Source organism: Gopherus evgoodei, chromosome 6 (genome assembly GCF_007399415.2).
Source record: "Gopherus evgoodei ecotype Sinaloan lineage chromosome 6, rGopEvg1_v1.p, whole genome shotgun sequence".
In the NCBI taxonomy this organism is placed as follows: domain Eukaryota; kingdom Metazoa; phylum Chordata; order Testudines; family Testudinidae; genus Gopherus; species Gopherus evgoodei.
Window position 1 is genome coordinate 44,594,127 of NC_044327.1, and position 18,858 is coordinate 44,612,984.

Sequence of the window (18,858 nt, forward strand, 5' to 3'; positions counted from 1 at the left end):
GCACTAGCCATTCCTCCGCGGAGGGAAAAGCATGATGACCACAGGGGACCTTACTGTGTCCTTAGCAATGGTCGCAGAATGTCTGCTGCTGCCCTGCTCTGCGCGGCGTGGGGTGTGGGGGGTACTACAAGGCTGAAGTTGTTCTTAATCCAAGTTCCTTAGTGAAAGGCACACGGTTGACTTATTTTTAAAAAATTCTTCAACACGAATTTGCATTTTTTAGAATTTTTCCCAGAATAAACTAGACAGTATTTATTCATTGATACCTCAGTCCCTCTTTGTGTAATTGTTTTTTTAATTTGAATAAGTAAGAGGGTTTTTTTTGGGGGGGGGGGTAAATGGCAAAATATTTTTGGGTTACCCTGACACATTTCCAGCGACTGTTAATCTGTGGAAGTAGCTGGCATGGTCCACTCTCTGACCTATAGCTTTATATCTGTGCAAAATGCCACCACATGCTACATGCCTGCCCTACCTTCCAATTTACAAATGCTCCTTGAATAAGGAAGTGGCTTTCGTCATCATCATGTTCTCATTACACTTTGGGTATTTACTGCAGTGACAAAGCTCCTCCACTCCTGTCTGTTTCAATGGTTCCCCAGCTGTGCCCCAAGTTTTTTAGCTCAGCTTCCACAGCTCTTTGCCATGTTGTTTTCAGATGGCCTTGTTTTCCAAATCACAGAATGTCAGGGTTGGAAGGAACCTCAGGAGGTTGTCTAGTCCAAATCCCTGCTCAAAGCAGGACCAATCCCTAGACATATTTTTGCCCCAGATCCCTAAATGGCCCCCTCAAGAACTGAACTCACAACCCTGGGTTTACGAGGCCAATGCTCAAACCACTGAGCCTTCAGATGTCCATTTTATTGCTATTCTGGTGATGAAATCAGTTTCCATCAGACATAAGTGCTGGCTTCCTCGGGGCAAGGGGAAGTGCTCAACCCCTTTCTCCCCCCCAACTCCCGCCCCCACCTGCCACCTTCCCCCAAGTCCCCACCTCTTCCCGTCCCTGCCCTGCCTCTTCCTCACCTTTTCCCACCCAGTTCCGCCCCCTCCCTGAGCATGCCCCATCCCCACTCCTCCCCCTTCCTCCCAGACTCTCCTGCACACTGCTAAACAGCTGAGAGGCAGGGGGAGCTGTTGATTGGCAGGGCTGCTGGCAGGCGGGAGGCACGGGGGCAGGAGAGCAGGGAGCTGGCTACCAGTGGGTGCTAAGCACCCACTAATTTTTTTCTGTGGGTGCTCTCACAGAGTCGATGCCTATGCCATCTGAAGTACATGGCCAGTCCATCTCCACATTTAAGGAGGTGGCTTTGAGTGGGTGTAAATGACAAAATATTTCTTGGGTCAGCCTAGTGACACATCGCTGCAGTCATTAATGGACTCTACTGTCCAGTTAATCACAAAATTCCCATTTTGTGTAGGTGTCTTGCCTAAATAAAGAATGCAGAAAACAAAGGCTTTTGTATTTAGTTCTGCATCAATGTGTGTTCAGGTGCTTTTGTTTTGTTTTTGGCTAAGCACTTTTTTCATCTACATCAAAGACAATTTTAAAAGATTCTACAAGGGAATGAATCTCTTAAATCTATTCTGAGCATGGATTTTGATTAGGAATATCATGTGGAAAAAGGGCTAAGATTTCAGAGTCAGGAAAATCTCCTAAACACAACTTGAATATAGGCTGCTTTTGATTTATGTATGTTATATACAGAAAAATAAAAGAACCTGCTGATGGTGAAGTTTTAAATTATTTGCCCCATTAGTTAGGATGATTGTTTTGCTCATGAATGATAGCACAAAGTATTTGCCACTGTAAAGCGCTGTAACTCCCATCAACAAGGTCTTTTCCTTGGTGTATAATGTCTATAATTAGAAAACAATACATAAGAAAAGCAGTTAACAGGAAGCTAGACATGAGTTGGTGGTTTTTATCCAAGTTCCATGACATCTGGATACCCTCCCCAGAGGCATTCTCTCCCCTCTATTTCCCAACCCTGAGCAATTGTGCAAAGGAAGGCATGGGCAGCTGAGTGAGGTTAGTGTCTTGTGCCCATCACTCTGATAGTTAACCTAGTAGTATTTAGAGAAACCAGTCAAGATATAAAATTTAAAAAACTGAAAAGCAAAAAGGTCAGTTGGAGTCCTACCAGTCTCCTCTGTCTGCACTCTTTCTTGTTGAGGCTGATCTTGCTCATGAGAAAAGTCCCATTGACTTTCCCAGGCCTACTTGTATGAATAAGGACTAGTCAGGCAAGCAAAGGTCACAGAACTGGACCCTTCAGTTGTCAGCTTTTGGGGGCAGGATCTATTGAAGGCAATAGATTTACTCAGGGGTTTCCCACTGTTTCAACAGAAAGGAAGTTGGCACTAAAAGTTTGGACAGCAAAGTAGACACATCAGCACTGGAGTCCAATCCTGCCAGGTTCTGAGTATCTTCAATTCCCATGACAGCAACAGGAGCCAAAGGCATTCAGTATCACACAGAAGGTGCTGTGCACCTTGAAAGAAAGACTGAGCCATTAGGATGGGTCTAATTAAATATTTTGAAAATGAAGCTACATGGCTAAAAATGTAGCTTGGTGTTTGGAAGGGGCAGAACGAGAGCATTAATGGAGGAGAATGACAAGGAACTATCAAGGTAGATATGGTCATGAAAGCAGCCTCCTCATTTACAGCCTGTCATGCAAGGTGTCGCACCTCGTTCATAGTGTGCTCAGTTCACATTGTTTTTAATGGGAGCTAAGGGATCTCCATACCACACGTTATTAGACCCTTGATTAATGGGGTAAGATAGCTTGTTCTGATGTATAGTGTGGAATCATCCACACATCAACTTATGCTTCAAGCATGTGTCTCACCTCTAAATATAGAATAAATATTTTAAAAATTCACACCTGTTTTATTAGCACAATAATACTTCAATGTGTATGTCCATCAGTCAGTATCTGCACTCTTAAAGGTAATCTTACTCAGGGTCTATGCATAGTCTTTAGACTATCATCTGAAATAGTCCACTCTGTAGACCTTCAGGGCCTGTTGAAGAAAAAGCCATCTATATGATAGGCTCCTGGTGAGGTCTGAAGGCATAGAGCAGAGTGGAATAAGGGTTCAACTGGCTGCTTATTTACAGACTGTTATATTAATTTTTGTTATATCCCTATGTGAATTTAATTGTTGTCAATATGCCTAGAGACATGTATAAGAGTATTTATATTTAATAAAGCATGTTGAAGCACAGTGTGTACTTCCATGGTGTGTATATTGATCAATGTTTACACACCCTGTCTTTGTTTTTCATTCACACTTTCATTTAATACGATTCGCCTCACCCCTCTCAGAAACTGCATTCCTGGGGAAGTTTTTCAGAAGTGTTTATTGCTTGCAACACATAAGGCAAAATTCTTATCTTGTGTAGCTTTCTCAACCATCTCCAATTTCTGAGCACTAAGAGCCCAGTTCTTCCCTTTGCTAAGTGCATGTAATTCCCACTGAACTCAATGGAGATGTACAAACCTACAGAAGAGCAGTATCTGTCCCTCACTCTAAAAAGCTGGCTTTTTGTCTTTATATAAAGAATACAGCAGAACCTCAGAGTTACAAACACCTTGAGAATGGAGGTTGTTCATAACTCTGAACAAAACATTATGGTTGTTCTTTCAAAAGTTTACAACCGATCATTGCCTTAATACAGCTTTGAAACTTTACTGTACAGAAGAAAAATGCTGCTTTTAACCATCTTAATTTAAATGAAACAGGCACAGAAAGAGTTTCCTTATCTTGTCAAATCTTTTAACTTTCCCTTTTTTTTTAATAGTTTACAGTACTTTACCGTATTTGCTTTTTTTTTAGTCTTTTTTTCCCCCTTAGTTGCTGCAGATTGCATACTCCCGGTTCCAGATGGTGTGTGGTTGACCAGTCAGTTTGAAACTCTGGTGTTTGTAACTCTGAGGTTCTATTGTATATCATCAGGGCTGTCTGTACCCATACGCAAAGTACACAGCTGTGTAGGGCACCAGGAAATTTGGTGCCCCAAATTTCCTAGTGCCCTGTGCAGCTGCATGCTACTCCAGCCCCTTCTCCGGCTCTTCCCCAGGGCCCCCACCCTGCTCCGCCCTGCCCCACCCCTGCTCTGCCCCAGCCCCACCCCCATTCCTCTGAGCTCTGCAGCAGCGCGGGGGTGTACTCACCAACTGGGGGAAGTGCAGACCTGGCTCCAGCCATGCCACGGGTGAGTACTAGGGGGTAGTTTCCCTCTGCCCCTCAAACCAGCCCTGCCGCCCCCCATGGAGGCCTGGGGACAGCCCTCCTCCCCCGCTTCTCGCCCACAGAGGCCTGCTCCCCCCCACATGGGCCCCAGAATAGCTATATTATATATATATATATATATAGCTATTGTTTGTTATATATATTATAGGTTTGTTCCCCTATATATATATATATAGCTGTGTATATCATTAAATAGTTTTCTAACTGCAAAAGAATCTTATGCAAGCAGTTCCTAGTTCTGTCTAGCTACTCACAAAAATCCACCCCCTCAACCACTCCTTGGGTACTTTCAGATTACTCAGTACTTGAATGTGTACATTCAAATGGTTCTGTGTTTTCACTTGTTTCTATAGGACTTTCTATGCCTCTCCCACACTTTACAGTAACAAGGTTAAATACTGACCTATCTCTATGTATTTCTTCCTTTACATTTGTACTGTGGCTGGATGCCACAACAGGTAGGGAGCAGAGAAATATTTGCCACAGTGTTAGGTGACCTTTAAAGGTGGTTTCCGGTGAATTCAACCTTTGTTCTCATACACATATCCTGAGCTCTACAAAAACACAACAAACTGGTGTCCTTTAATGTGACTGTGCTTTAAATGTCATGTTATGCTGTGTTACTGGTGTAAATCCAGAATAATCACTGCAGCCAAATGGAGTTGCTTGTTAGTTATATTAGTATAAATCCAATCAGACTATGATCTTTAACATTTAATTGTGCCCTATCCACCTTGTAGTTTTAAAGAATCACAGTACAAGAAAGCTAATGAAGATGATAGAGCTTTTTGTTCCTCTGATCTTAACATAATGGACCCAGTTTTCTCTCAGTTACAAATACTGGTTAGAGTACATTGAAACAGGAGGGGAAGCTTCTACTGTCCCAGCCAAGGAGGAGAGGGAGCTGTGAGGAAGCTTTGTTTCCCCCAAGCAATAGAGAGGAGGGTAAAGCTTTCCCTTTGCTTTTTCCAGTGGAGTGAAGCAGTGCTCTCCCCACTTCTTTTACTCCTACTTGCAAGTCTACACAAACACTGCTGAAATTTCTCACCATTGCTAACAGCAATTCAATGCCACCCCATGTTAGTAATATTGGGAGCCCTAGTGTAGACAGGCCACTGGCTGCCACCAGCATTCCAAGCACTGTTGATCAAAACGTTGCTCTGAGCATGGTTAGATGAATGAGGCTTAAAATGTTATCTGTACTAACATTCCAAGCATTGCCACCTCTGGTGAAGTTGAACCACTATTAGCAAGACTGGGGAATTTTTGAAGAGGTTTCCCTAGTGAAGTCATTGTAGTTACAGCAACATAAAACTTGTATGAGAGAAGAATTGGGCACAGTATCTGTGTTCTATGACTCTTTATGAGAAATCATGAGGCATAACATACAGTTATTGGTAACTTAGAATATTTGGGTTGTGATCATTTTTTAGTATTAGTATTACAGTAGCACCTATAAGTGCTTATCAGATATTGGGGCGGGCACTGTGCTAGGTGCTGTACAGCTGTGTAATAAAAAGACAGACAGTCGTTGCCCTAAAAAGCTTAGGTTAACGTTTAAGGCCTAAGGCTGCTCTGACTGAAGTCAATAGGAGTACGCCTGTCAGCTTCAACTGGAGCAGGACCAAGCTACATAATGATTGTTGCTGTCTGTTTTATGTGCAGTGTGAGCTGGCCTGGACTTTGGTTTGTTCCCCTATGGAAAATATCCTGTGACATTTTTTCCCACCTCTGGTGCGTTAAAATAGGAGGTCTCCTGTCTTAAGGGATTCTGTATTTCAACAGTCACATCCTTTGTGTGTTTCACAGGATAAGCGCTGCCAAGTTCATATGTCAACCTTCCCAGATTGTTCTCATCAAAGGAGCAACCTGTCCCAAAGTGAAGTTCTTTCCTCCTAGGGTACAAGCATACTCCAGAAACAGCTTCATTCTGAGCTTCTACTCCACCCTCTCCTTTGCCTGTAACACTGCTCTACAGCCAAAATGCTTCTGAAATAAATGTAGTCCGACTTTACTAATTCTGGGTCACTGAGAACGAAAATGATGCTTAAAATTGTTGATTGGCTCTAGTTTTCAAGATATGCTATTGGGTCAGTATATACGACCCTTGACTTGGGAATGGCGGAGGATAAGTGAGTTATAAAGGGAAGGGATCTCACTTTAAACCAGAAATGACTAAAATACATCTTTGACTGGATCTATGAATAAATCTGTGACTGGGTTTGGACAGTACTTGCTTTTTAGGCGAAACAATGAATGATGCAATCTGAAGCTGGTATTGCATCATGCATGATATGAATTGCATCATGTTATTCCTAGAAGTCATGGATGATGCAATCATAACGAAGCTTACAGCTCTCTGCTGAACAAATTGCCCTAGATCAGCTCTAGAAATCATACAGTGTTGTGCTCTCTTATTTGTCAGTGTTTGATTTTGCAAAGGGACACATTTCTGTTTAGCCAAAGTGAGCAGAGATGCCTCATACTTGTGTGAACAGTGCAGATAACTTCTGCTATGTTTGTGGTGAAGTGACTTTTGCATCACAAAAGCGCAGTCTAACCACTATGGTGAAAAGCCTATCACCTTTATTCTGGCTGCAAAATTGGAGATCAGGACAAGAGGTGGACCCCACACATATGCTGCAACACTTGTGCAACAAATCTTTGCCAGTGGTTGAACAGGAACAGGAACACACATATGCTGCAACACTTGTGCAACAAATCTTTGCCAGTGGTTGAACAGGAAAAGGAAATCTGCGCCTTTTGCAGTGCCAGTGATTTGGAGAGAGCCAACAGATCATACCAGCAATTGTTACTTCTGCATGGTGCCTCCAGTTGGGAAAGGTGTGTCAAAGAAGAAAAAGTGGACTGTGCATTATCCAAACATTCCATCAGCTATACGCCCAGTACCCCACGGAGAAGGACTGCCGGTTCCTGATGCACAGAATCATTCTCACTTGAGTCAGACGAGGAAGGCGATGAAACTTCTGGTCCTGAACCATCAATGTCACAGGACCCACATTTTCTCCCATCCTCCTCCTCTGAACCACACCTCATAACACAAGGTGAACTGAATGACCTTGTCAGGGATTTGGAACTCCCCAAGAGTAAGGCAGAGCTGTTGGGCTCCAGACTACAGCAGTGGAATCTCCTGGCAGGCTGTCAGGGCAAATGGAGCCCATCAATGCTTGCAGACTATTGCTGGACAGTGACAAGAGATGCTCCATTTAATGAATACAAGAGACAAGCCAAGAAGCGTTGAGTAGACACTGAATGGGACTAAACTATGTACATAATAGTTTTTTGCCTTTTGTTTCATAATCAATTTTATTTCTATAACCCTTTTGCTGATTTTTAAAGTGTTACATAAACAGGACAGGTGAAATATTATCATGTAAAGCAACCATAAACATATGAAAAGACCTAGGTTTACAATTTATGATTAAAACTCTACTATCTACACACTCTACATAGACATAAAATGTAAAAACTTAAATATCTTAGAAACAGTAGCCAATCAGTTGTTTTAATTGTCATATTTGAATTCAGCACATCAAAATATATAATAAATATCACATTTTATCTCTGAAGCAGACAACTTCTCAAAAATTGTAGACCAGTGTAATCAGAGCATCCTACTCTGGCTCCTCAAATCCTCTTCCTGCCTGGCATGTAGCTCAGGCCTGCTTTCTTCACGAGCTCCAGCTGCCTTGACTCTCCAGACCCTTAATGCTTTCCTTCTTGGACCCTGAATCCAGTCAATAAGTGTGGGAGAAAGAAGTTTGAGCCTCCTCACCACACTCCATGCCCTTGAATCTACAGTGTTGTCAAAGCCCAGACATGTGTTATACCCTAGCACAATAACAGATACGCTTGCTTAATTATCAGCTTAATATTGAAATACAACTAGAATGCGGAAGAAAAAATAGTTAAGTAAATGGTAAACTCTTATCAGTATATAACTAGGAAGGTAGATAACTATTATGGATACCTAATTTCTTACACAAAACCTAAAGGCAGTTTAATAAAAGCACTGCCAATTTCTATAGCAGTTTATGTGGGTGTGAAATTTGAGGATCTAAAAATATATAAGAAAAATCCTGTAGTCCTCCGTACTCACACAAAACTCACTAATGGGAATTTTGCCTGAGTATAGACTGAATAAGGACTGTAGGATTTGGCCCTAGGGTATTCTTCTTGATTAAAATGTGTACTTAGAATGTATCCCTTTTGAAATGAAGTTAGCATATGCAGTTAACATTAGCAGTACTTTTTTTTTTTTTTTGTAGTTTACACTCCCACATAAGACTTCTAAAAATCAGTTAATCCAGGAGTGAGTAATTTTTGGTCTGACGGATGAGAAAAGTAACTTACTCTTTTAGTTACAGAGGTGGGCGGGGTGGGGAAGCACAAGGAAGCAGATTTTGAGCTGGTAGATTTTTTTTCCCTTCACAGTTTTACAAGTCTGCCCTCCTACACATTTGCATCATTCTGAGCTGATGGTATCAAATTTGCACCATGGTGTCAAATTCTCTGCAAATTTGACACCACCATCAGCTCAGGATTAAACAAAGACTATGAATGGCTAGCCAACTACAAAAGCAGTTTCTCCTCCCTTGGTTTTCACACCTCAACTGCTAGAAGAGGACCTCATCCTCCCTGATTGAACTACCCTCATTATCTCTAGCCTGCTTCTTGCTTGCATATATACATACCTGCCCCTGGAAATTTCCACTACATGCATCCAACGAAGTGGGTATTCACCCACGAAAGCTCATGCTCCAATACGTCTGTTAGTCTATAAGGTGCCACAGGACTCTTTGCTGTTTTTACAGATCCAGACTAACACAGCTACCACTCTGATACTAGATACAATACTAGACTTCTGATGTACGTTGTGGCAATCTGGCATATATCTGTTTATAGTATAACTCAGTAACTATGTCCCGTTACTACATTCTGCCTGGCTAAAGTACAGTGTATAGTGTAATGTTAGAAAACACACCATAATAGGATTTTGTATCATTTTAGGTTCTTTCTGCAAGATGGAAAATGCATTGCTTTTGTGTATATTCCTGTCCCATTGGCATTTCCTAAATGGTAAGAAGCAGAAATATTTGCTTAGGGTTGTTTTGTTGTGTTTTTTTCCCAATGTATAGGCACAGGAACTATACCTTCCAACTTAGGTTAAAAAAAACCCTGTTCTTTATCATTTAAATGTTAAGCCAAATGTGTGTGCTTGAAAAGGGCTAGACTGATGTAGCTGGCAGGGGTAAATGTTTCAGTGTATCCACAAAAGAGAGTGTGGGTGGGGGTGTAAAGAGCAGATGTAAAGAACTGCACAAGGGAAGACATTGCAGTGTGCACGTTTTATTCGTCCACAAATCCAAGTACTTTGCTACGTATTCTTCAGTGTCATCAACTGGCACTTTATCTAGTAACTATTTACATATATACAAATATAGTGCACTCTTGTAACAGGCAGCAGCAGTACAAGCTTCTCCTTGGTGTTCTGAAAATAGGGGCCAGGAGGACACCCACACCTAGTTTATGTATACAAATATCGTGTGTGTGTGTGTGTACGCGCGCGTGTACAACTCAGGTGTAAATAGCCAGTTAGGTACTAACTGACTATGTGCATGCACAAATGACAAACTTGCACACAGATGCTGTGAATGTTTGTGTGCATAAATTAGGCACACAGAAATGTATGTACATGGTTGGTAAAATATAACTTTGAAAATCCATGTTCTTTTTGGAAAAGAAGTTTTATTCTGAATTCTGTTTTCCAGCTTTATTCACAGTTGAAGTTCCCCAGCCACAGTACATTGTAGAATATGGGAGCAACGTGACCATGGAATGCAGGTTTCGAGTGAATGGTGAATTAAAGCTTCAAGATTTAAGTGTCATTTGGGAGAAAAAAGAGGAACATACAAAAGAGGTTTACAAACTTCACAAAGGAAAGGAAAACTTGAATAACCAACACAGCAACTACAGGGGAAGAGTAAATTTGTTGAAAGATAAACTGCAGTTGGGACAGTCTATGCTTCAGATCACCAGTGTAAAACCTACAGATGCAGGGACTTACCTCTGTCTCATTGGCTATGAGGGAGCTGACTACAAGACGATCACTTTGCAAGTAAAAGGTAAGCATTTTTTCCAGATAAACTGATTTCCACTATTACTGCATTATCCAGTTACAAGTCTCCCCTCACTGACTTCATTGGGATGGCAATGCCAGAGGGTGAAATTTGGCTCTTGGTCTGTAACTAGCATTCACAATGTGTGTAAGATCTAGCTCAAGCCTCTGCATTACAGCATTGGCAACTCAACTCGAGAGAGGAAGTGCTGCCCATCCTTTCCTTCTCTCACTTACATTTGGAAGGTAATGAGGGAGGTGGAGATGAGGCAGAGCACTTCTTGTGCAAAAGTGCTCAGGTTTCCTTGAGCACCTCCTACCTCCTGGTCACACTGAGAACGCTCTAACTTCCCTCTATGGCCCCTTCTCACCCCTAGCTTTGCCTTCTGGAGAAGAGGAATAATCCTGCAGAGATAGGGGAGAGGACAGGCAAAATACCTGAATGGATTCCCATCCTCTAGACAGGGATGATGCTGACACTCTTGCCCCAGGCTGTGACCCCTGATACAAGTTATATGTTGCCCTCATTTTCTTTCTGAAAAACTATGGATTGCTTGTCTCAGCACTGCTAGGTATATATTGTAGGTTGAACCTTGCAGTTCTGCACAAGAGTTTACTCAGTATCAAGAATGCAAAGTTCACTACAAACTGTTCTCCCACAAAGATACAGTGGAAAACATGTAGACTAGGGGGAATATTAATATCACTTTGATGCACAGATATTTATGCAAGTAATTCCCACAAATGCTGATGGGAGCTATGGGATAAATTGTGGGTTCTGGTGCATGTATGATGCAGAATCTGTAGACTGCAATTGTCCACTTGGGTTCAGAATCCAAAGAGGCCTCCACTGACCATTCTGAGGCACCCTCATGGCACTTACACAGCAGCCCAACCCCACACCTACCTCTTGGGGAGTCCATGACTCTGCCCTTTTCTACCACAAATGGCAGTGAAACAAATGCAGAATGATGCTGGGGAGGCCAGCTGAAGAAAACACTAGTTGCGAGGGTTGATACAATCTTTAAAAAAAGTTGCAAAACTGTAATGAAAATAGATTAGTCCAAGTATAAAACCTACCTCCCCACTTTTACCATAATGATGAAGCAAACAATAAACGATGTTTAACTTGATCATCATAAAATATTACTTGCTCACATGCAGAATTTTGGCATGAAAAGAGCATGACCTCCTGAAATAACACACACTCTTGTCAGCAACATAGCTATAATAGCTTTTTGTATCGTTTTTGTTTAGCTCCTTATAGAAACATAACCAAAAGAACTGTGACTGTCCAGGGGACTGCAGGACACAGCGAATGGGAGTTAATATGCCAATCAGAAGGGTATCCTAAGGCAGAGGTCATTTGGCATAATGGGGAACATCAAGACTTCAGTGCCAAAGCAAACACAAGTTATGAAGCAGGAACTGATCAACTGTATAGTGTGACAAGCACACTTAAAACCAACACAAGTGTTAATGAGACATTTCACTGTATATTTTGGAACAAAGAATTTAAAGAAAACACATCTGCTATTTTAATCATACCAGGTAATGTTTCTTAAGTATGCTAATGCATTGTAAGGTTGTCTGTTGGATCAACCACCATCTGCTTTTCCTAATCTAGACAAGGCCAAGCAATATTTTGTAGAAATGGGTTTAAACTGGGGGGTTGAATTTTAGGCCTAATAGCTGGAAACTCTTGTGGGGGTTTTTAAATCCAGGCTCTTACACAAACGTCCTCTATGGTACTGGGTAAGTTACAGAATTGCCCTGCCTCAGTTTCCCACATGCAAAACTGAGACAATACCTTGCCGAGGTTGTATAGGCATTAATGTGCTCATGGTTGTAATGCACTCTGAACATTGAAAATACTAAATGTTGCTATTAGGATATTTTTCCACCATGTTTATATTTCCAGTATGCATGGAGTGGGTGGGTGGTGATTCAAGGTGCGGAGTTCTGCACAGCTTTAAAAGTTATGTGAAAGTCATATATGAACCTGGGGGTAGAAAATGTCCCAGTCTAGCTAGAGCCGAGAAATGAAACCCTCCCCTGGAACTTAATCATAAACATGTACAGTTTGGGGATCAGAGACATCAATTCATTATTCCTACATTAAATTTAAAACAAATTAGCACCAGAATCAAAATCTGTACATAGAATGGAGTGGAAGGAAGAGGTTGCATAAATCCAAAAGTCCAGACAAGGCCCCTGGAAACTGCTGGAATAAATCATCAGAGGGAAAAAGTGTTATGGTGAGCAAAGTCTCAAGGGGTGATGGTATTTAACAAGGGAGTGAAATGATTTAAACAGCAAAATCCCCAGGTGAGATAGAGTCCAGCCCTGTAATCCTGGGTGTGGAACTCTGCCTTTCCAAAAGGATACTCCCCAGTCTGTTTCCTGAGCAGTTATTGTGAAAGCCTTTTCCTTGAACACCTATGGAAGAGTGATCCCCCTGCATCCTGTCAAAGACCCGTTTGTGTTATTGAGTGCATCTCTTTGGATACCACTGACTCCGGAAGCAAAGATATATATTAAATTGTCTTCCACCTTCTTTGAAGCAGTTTGTTTATTGACTTGTCTCACATGGCTTGGAATGCAGCATCAGGGTGTGTCCTTGAACTCAGTTTAAAATGTATCACACCAGAATTTGTGCATAATCGCCCTAAGGTACATATAGTAGTTAACAGCAGAAGCAAAAGAGAAAGCAAAAATAAATAAGCTGCTTAAATATATCATTCTGAAATGCCTAGAGTAGGGTGATAACATGCAGTGTGGGAGCAGGGGGTTTATACCTGCGACGTGAACAGAGAGGTGTTAGCTACAACTTCAGATGGAGGTTTGCAGTGATTAGTGTAAAATCAGTTTCTGCACTATTGTATATCTTTTCCCTAATGATTAAGCTCCCTTCATAAAATGTTAGCCTTCAAAAAGACTAATCTTCCTGGGGCGTATTAACCAAAGTGTCCTGTGTAAATCACAGGAGGTAATTGTCCCTCTGTACTCGATACTGCTGAGAACTCAGATGGAGTACCGTGTCCAGCTCTGGGCACAACTCTTTAGGAAAGATGTAGAAAATTTGGAAAGTCCAGAAGAGAGCAACAAAAATGATAATAGTTACGAAAACTTCTTTAGTCTTGAGAAAAGACAACTGAGGAGGAATCTGATAATCTTCAAAGATATTAAGGGCTGTTATGAAGAGAATGGTGCTCAGTTGTTCTCCATGTCTACTGAAGGCAGTACAAGAAGTAATTACAGTGAGGGAGATTAGGTGAGATATCAGGAAAAACTTTCAAACTATATAAGGGTAGGTAAGCTCTGGAATAGACTTCCAAGGGAGGCTGTGGAATCCCCACCACTGGAGGTGTTTGTCTAACCTGTTCTTAAAAACCTATCAGGATGGGGTATATATACTTGGTCCTGTCTCTGCACAAGGAGCTAGACTTGCTGACTTCTCAAGGTCCGGTCCAGCCTTACATTACTATGATTCTGTATTTCCCTTGTGAGCACAGTAATGAGTCATGGACATGTCTTGTAGTGATCAAAGTTGTTTGAACTTCTTAAACTAATTATTGTAATTCAATAACACAACGTTCTCAGGTTGTTGGGTTTTGCAATAATCGCAGAGAAATAAAATCTATGTAACTTATAACCTGTATTTTTAAATGGTGACAATTTTTTGTGAAATTTTTCCATTTTGTCCAGTTCCATGAGCTCATTGATAATCAAGGAAAAAATAAGACACTTTAAAAAAAAGTGTTGTTGAAATGTCTAAGATTCAGGAGAGTTTATCTCGCTTAGGGAATTTAACTTGATTATTTCCCTAATCATTTTCTTTTAATCCTTTTTAGATTGTCCAGTAAGTAGCCAAAGGACTAACAGTAGACACTATTTTGCAACCGCTGGGGCTGTGTTGGTTCTCTTTGGATCATCGCTTCTATTTATGCTCTGGGTAAAAAAGGGTATAAATTTTTTTTTTTTACCATATTTCTCTCCTTTTGTTATGTTTGTTGATACCAATAGAATTGAAATCAGCTGATGGTCTGTTCCAACTCCTTCATGCTGAAACCCCCAGTTCTCTTAATTGATGTATCACATCCTTCCTGCTTCCTTTGTTTTTTCTTAATCTGCTCTCACCACATACTAACCATTAAGGTAGTATTTATCATCTTCCTGGCACAGTGAACTGTTTGGTCATCTGCCTACCGGTAGCTGTTAATGCATCTCCATTGGTCAATCTGTAGATGATGCTGCAGAGCGTTATGAGTGGGGCTGTCTCCATTCAGAAGTGAAAGCATTCCTACCCAGCTGGCATTGCCAAAACTGCTTCCGGTTCCTCAGTTTCCTTCAGGATATGGAACCTACATGTCATTAGGCTGGCATGATATTTGTCTTTTCTGTCATAGCTTCTAACAAAACTGTCTCAACTTTGACTCAATAACTTTAAGGGATCTAAATGAGTGCATTCTAGTTATATTTTTATCATGGCTAAAATGTAATAGAAATGACCATAAATAGGTATCTGCAAGAATTTTAAGATTTTATCACAAGAGGTACTCTGTCTCCCCATGTAGTGGTTTGCCACCACTAATTTGTTCCATTTTCTTGATTTTTTTAAAATTAGGTTTTGTTTCTTCAATTAATTTGAGTGACTTAAAAAAGCTGGTAGCTTCAGGATCAAACTGAGTTGCAGAAGGATTACCTGAAAAGTACTGGAGGCCTCATTTTTGACACACACCTGTTATGCCGACAGAACTACACCAGTTTGTCATACTGTAACAATATGACCAGAAATGCATAAGGAAGTTTGAGCCAGGCAAAGGGCTAATGGCTCACCAGAAAATCTTTTAAAATTATGTAGTAGGCATAAACACACAGCTGGCATGAACTTCAGCTAGAAATAATACAGAGCTGTGTGGTGTCTTTTTCAGTAATACCTCTCAGTAGGTTATGAAACTGTTTTATTATTTCAGGCCATGTAATATATTCCCCTATCACCACCCCAGCACTGGAAATAGCAATACTTTCTGGCTAGAAATCACATGGAAAAGATCTTTCATTATCAACATTTATGATAAGGTCTCCATTAGGACTGCATATTCCTAGTCTATCAGGTTAATGATAGCATAACATTGCTATGTCAGACTCAGTTAATCTCTTCATACAACCTTCCCCTGCCCCACATAACAGGATGTTATGGAGATATCTGTCTCAGCCCTTTGTAAATGTTCTGTATTCTTCTATAACAGCACCACAAGTGATGTTAGCAGTGGTGTTAGCAGGCTCCAGAGGGTACTGTTCAATCAACAGTATCTTTGCTATCAGAGTGTGGTGGGAACAGGAGTACACAGTGAAAGTGGAGGAGGGAACATGGGAAAGCCTTGGTGTCTCAGAAGATGCCCTCCTGGGAATGTGATATTAAGGTCACATTTTTCCTAAATTACAAGAAGGAGTAATATTTTAGCTGTTTTTTCCACCCCCCTGAGTTTGCATTGGAACAGTGACGATGGGTGATTTTTCAGTAGATACTATACCTAATTTGTAGTCTTTTGAGGTAAAAATATACAACAGTAAATAAGTTAGATAAATATTTCAGGGTTTTTTTAGTAACACTAAATCTAAAATTAGTATTTTATTTCATATTCTTCCTTTTTCTCATGCAGCTAGAAAAGATCAGGACAGGGAGATGTGTACAAATAATGCAGCAGTGAAAGTGATAAGTAAGTATTGCATACATGTGACTGGATGTGCTTCAAGTGAAACTGGCTTAATTGAGAACTCCCTACGTAATAGGGGCACCCTAAGCAAAATTGTATGCTGCTCTATTTTACATTCTTCTTTTAAGTTGTCTGATAACTAGACAGTAATAATTAAACAGGGAACTTGGTGCCTTTTATTTTCTGAAAAAATAAAAACATATTTTGAACAGTAAATAAAGTAAAATATCACATTGGCCCAACTTCATATTACAACACAAACAGTCCTACCAAAAAGAAATTATTGTTGTGGCTAAAAGTTTAGGCAAACACAAAGACCAAAATTTTAAAAAGTGACTAGTGATTTTGAATGGGTCAGTTTTTGATTGTCCATTGTAGGATGCCTTAAAATGGCTCAATTTCCTCCCTCCTCCAGAGGCTACATCAGATGAAGTGTTTAGAGAGAAAAACAGTTTTTAGTTTTAGTTCTATATAACAAACTGTTTTATGCATTAATTCTTTCTGTAAGCCTGCAGTTCAATTAGGCACTCAGCTTACCTACAATGCCATGGTCAGAATTCTTTACAAAGGATTTATGACCATGCATGGGGGGGGGGGACGGGACTATGCCCACTTATAGGTATGTGTGTGTTGATATTTTATTTTTATTATTTTAAAAGAATTATCGACAGATGAAGAAGAGGGTGATTGCAGAGAGATTTCTCCTGAGAATGAAGAACTAGAAAGTAAGTACAGATGAAAAAAGAAAAACCGTAGCAAACTTCACACAGTACAAATCATCTGCCAGCTTCCATGTCCAGGGAAAGGGTATTGCCCAGTAGGAGCTGGAGCTTAATGGCAGCTGTTGCTAAAGGAACTGACAGATTAAGAACTGGCCTGGAGACCAGTTTAAAAATATAAATGCAGATTCTGAGCACTTTCCAGTCCACACTCCAGTGATTTTAGGGAATCCTTTCCCAAATTATTGACTTACTGATCTGAGGCCTCCTATTTTCCTTTCTCCTACCTGTTAGTTACATTTTTTGTTCTTAAATCTCTGCACTCTAGGGAATGTTTTAGGTCTCTCTGGCTGATCTCCAAAAAGTAGCTTCCAGGCAGGGAAAGACCAGTAACTTCAGAATGAGACCCTTTTACAATTCTTCCATCGCTGGTTAATGTTCAGTCACCTGGAGATAAACAATCACCCTCGTTAAAATGCTGCAGCATGGAGAAAATATTAGAATGTTCAGTAAAGTCCATGGACTACATTTTTATGTATTTGTCACATGACTCTCTGTCCTTAGGGATGTAGCAGCACAACCATCTAAGCTGGAATTTGATAGCAGTTAGTAAAATAATAATTCCTCCTTCTCTGTTTGCACTTGGAGATTCCTGTGAGTCAATAACCACAGATGCTAATTTTGGCTAAATCAGGCCCAAAGTCATCAAGAAAATAAATTGCAAAGTATGATCCAGTCAGTTAGTTAATTTTTAAACATCAGTTAGTTTGGCATTGTTTATGCTAGTTCAGCTGAATTAAAAATTGATCTAGTTAAAAAGGTACAAACCCTTAGTGGGAACAAATATTGCCTGCATTGGACCCATGATGTGGTAATTGGACAATTACGAGCCACACTAGAGATTATTTTCTTCTGGTGTTAAAAAAGATTGGGTCAAATTCTGCATTGATTTATATCCACTCAACCCTGTTGGCTAAATGGGCACAACTTGGTGCAGAATTTGTGTAGTATTGTAGGTTATGTATTTTTTATTTATTTTACTTTTGCCTTTAATCAAACTAAAGATGGTAAATGATGTCGTAAATGTGTGGTGATGTCTCTTTTTCTATAATGCTTGTTTCATTTTTTTCCTTTTCACAGATGTACGAATTGAGGTGACTTAATGCAGAATGTTTTCTTCCTTCACTGAATACGTTCCAGAGCTCTGGGAGTTTTATTTTAAATACTATTTTAACATGTCTTGGTCTAAATCTCCTTTCATTTACACCAGTGTAAATTCACAGAAGTTAGAGTTATCGTGATGTAAAACTGATCAGCATCAGGCTTTCTGTGTATGTATTTGTATTTAAGTTCCTACATGTCTGCTTTGTCCATTATGCACTTTTGTGGATGTTGTTCAGGTTTTTTTTAATACTTCTATCAAAAAAGAAAGCACTTTAGGTCCCTACCCTAATGCATTTCATACTTGTTTTTAAAACGTTCCAGTTTTTCTCTGAACTTTAAATTCCCTGCTGAGACACTATCACTTCCAGCCTCCATGGATGAAATTGTCATCACTTTGACCCATACAAGGATGAGGAGACTGAATGTCATGCATGTGCGCCACCATCTCTCCTTACTATAGATTTTAAGATATTGGCTAATGTTCAGTAGTTCATTAGTTAGTTCAACAGAGAAAAGGCTGTATAACTCTTGTCAACATCATGATTCCTCTTGGGTTGGAAGTCAACAGAATAGCCCATGGAGTGGACTCTTTGGAAACAGCTGAGATGGAATGTCTGCTCTATGATACAAAATAGACTCATTAAATCATTTAGTATGCATTTTGGAAGCACTTTTGGATTCTAAGTATCATTAAGCTATGGTTTGGTTATATTTTGCAAGATATGTACTTGTCTTTACTGTGTCATAAATTATTAGAATTATTTATTACAATAAAATTAAAAACTGTATTTTTTAATAAAGAGGGTATTTTGTTTCCTTTTGTATCCTATTTCCTAAGCACTTCCCCTTTATA

The 18,858-nt window shown here is 40.2% G+C and overlaps 1 protein-coding gene across 3 annotated transcripts in view; it reads left to right on the top strand.

Moving 5' to 3' along the window:
- The window catches only part of CD274 (CD274 molecule), a 20,344-nt gene extending 1,552 nt beyond the window's left edge, over nucleotides 1-18,792 (top strand). The window contains exons 2-8 of one of the 3 annotated variants that reach the window (XR_004001003.1): nucleotides 9,295-9,363; nucleotides 10,056-10,409; nucleotides 11,660-11,953; nucleotides 14,257-14,357; nucleotides 16,069-16,125; nucleotides 16,782-16,847; nucleotides 17,982-18,005. Coding sequence is in view for 2 of the 3 variants with exons in the window: in XM_030567405.1 (XP_030423265.1) it covers nucleotides 9,295-9,363; nucleotides 10,056-10,409; nucleotides 11,660-11,953; nucleotides 14,257-14,367; nucleotides 16,069-16,125; nucleotides 16,782-16,847; nucleotides 17,982-18,004 (974 nt within the window). In the remaining variant the exon portion in view is untranslated. Of the gene's footprint in view, nucleotides 1-9,294; nucleotides 9,364-10,055; nucleotides 10,410-11,659; nucleotides 11,954-14,256; nucleotides 14,368-16,068; nucleotides 16,126-16,781; nucleotides 16,848-17,981 lie in introns of all 3 variants that reach the window. The other 2 variants (XM_030567405.1, XM_030567406.1) reach the window with 2 other exon arrangements.
- The last annotated feature ends 66 nt before the right edge of the window (nucleotides 18,793-18,858 follow it).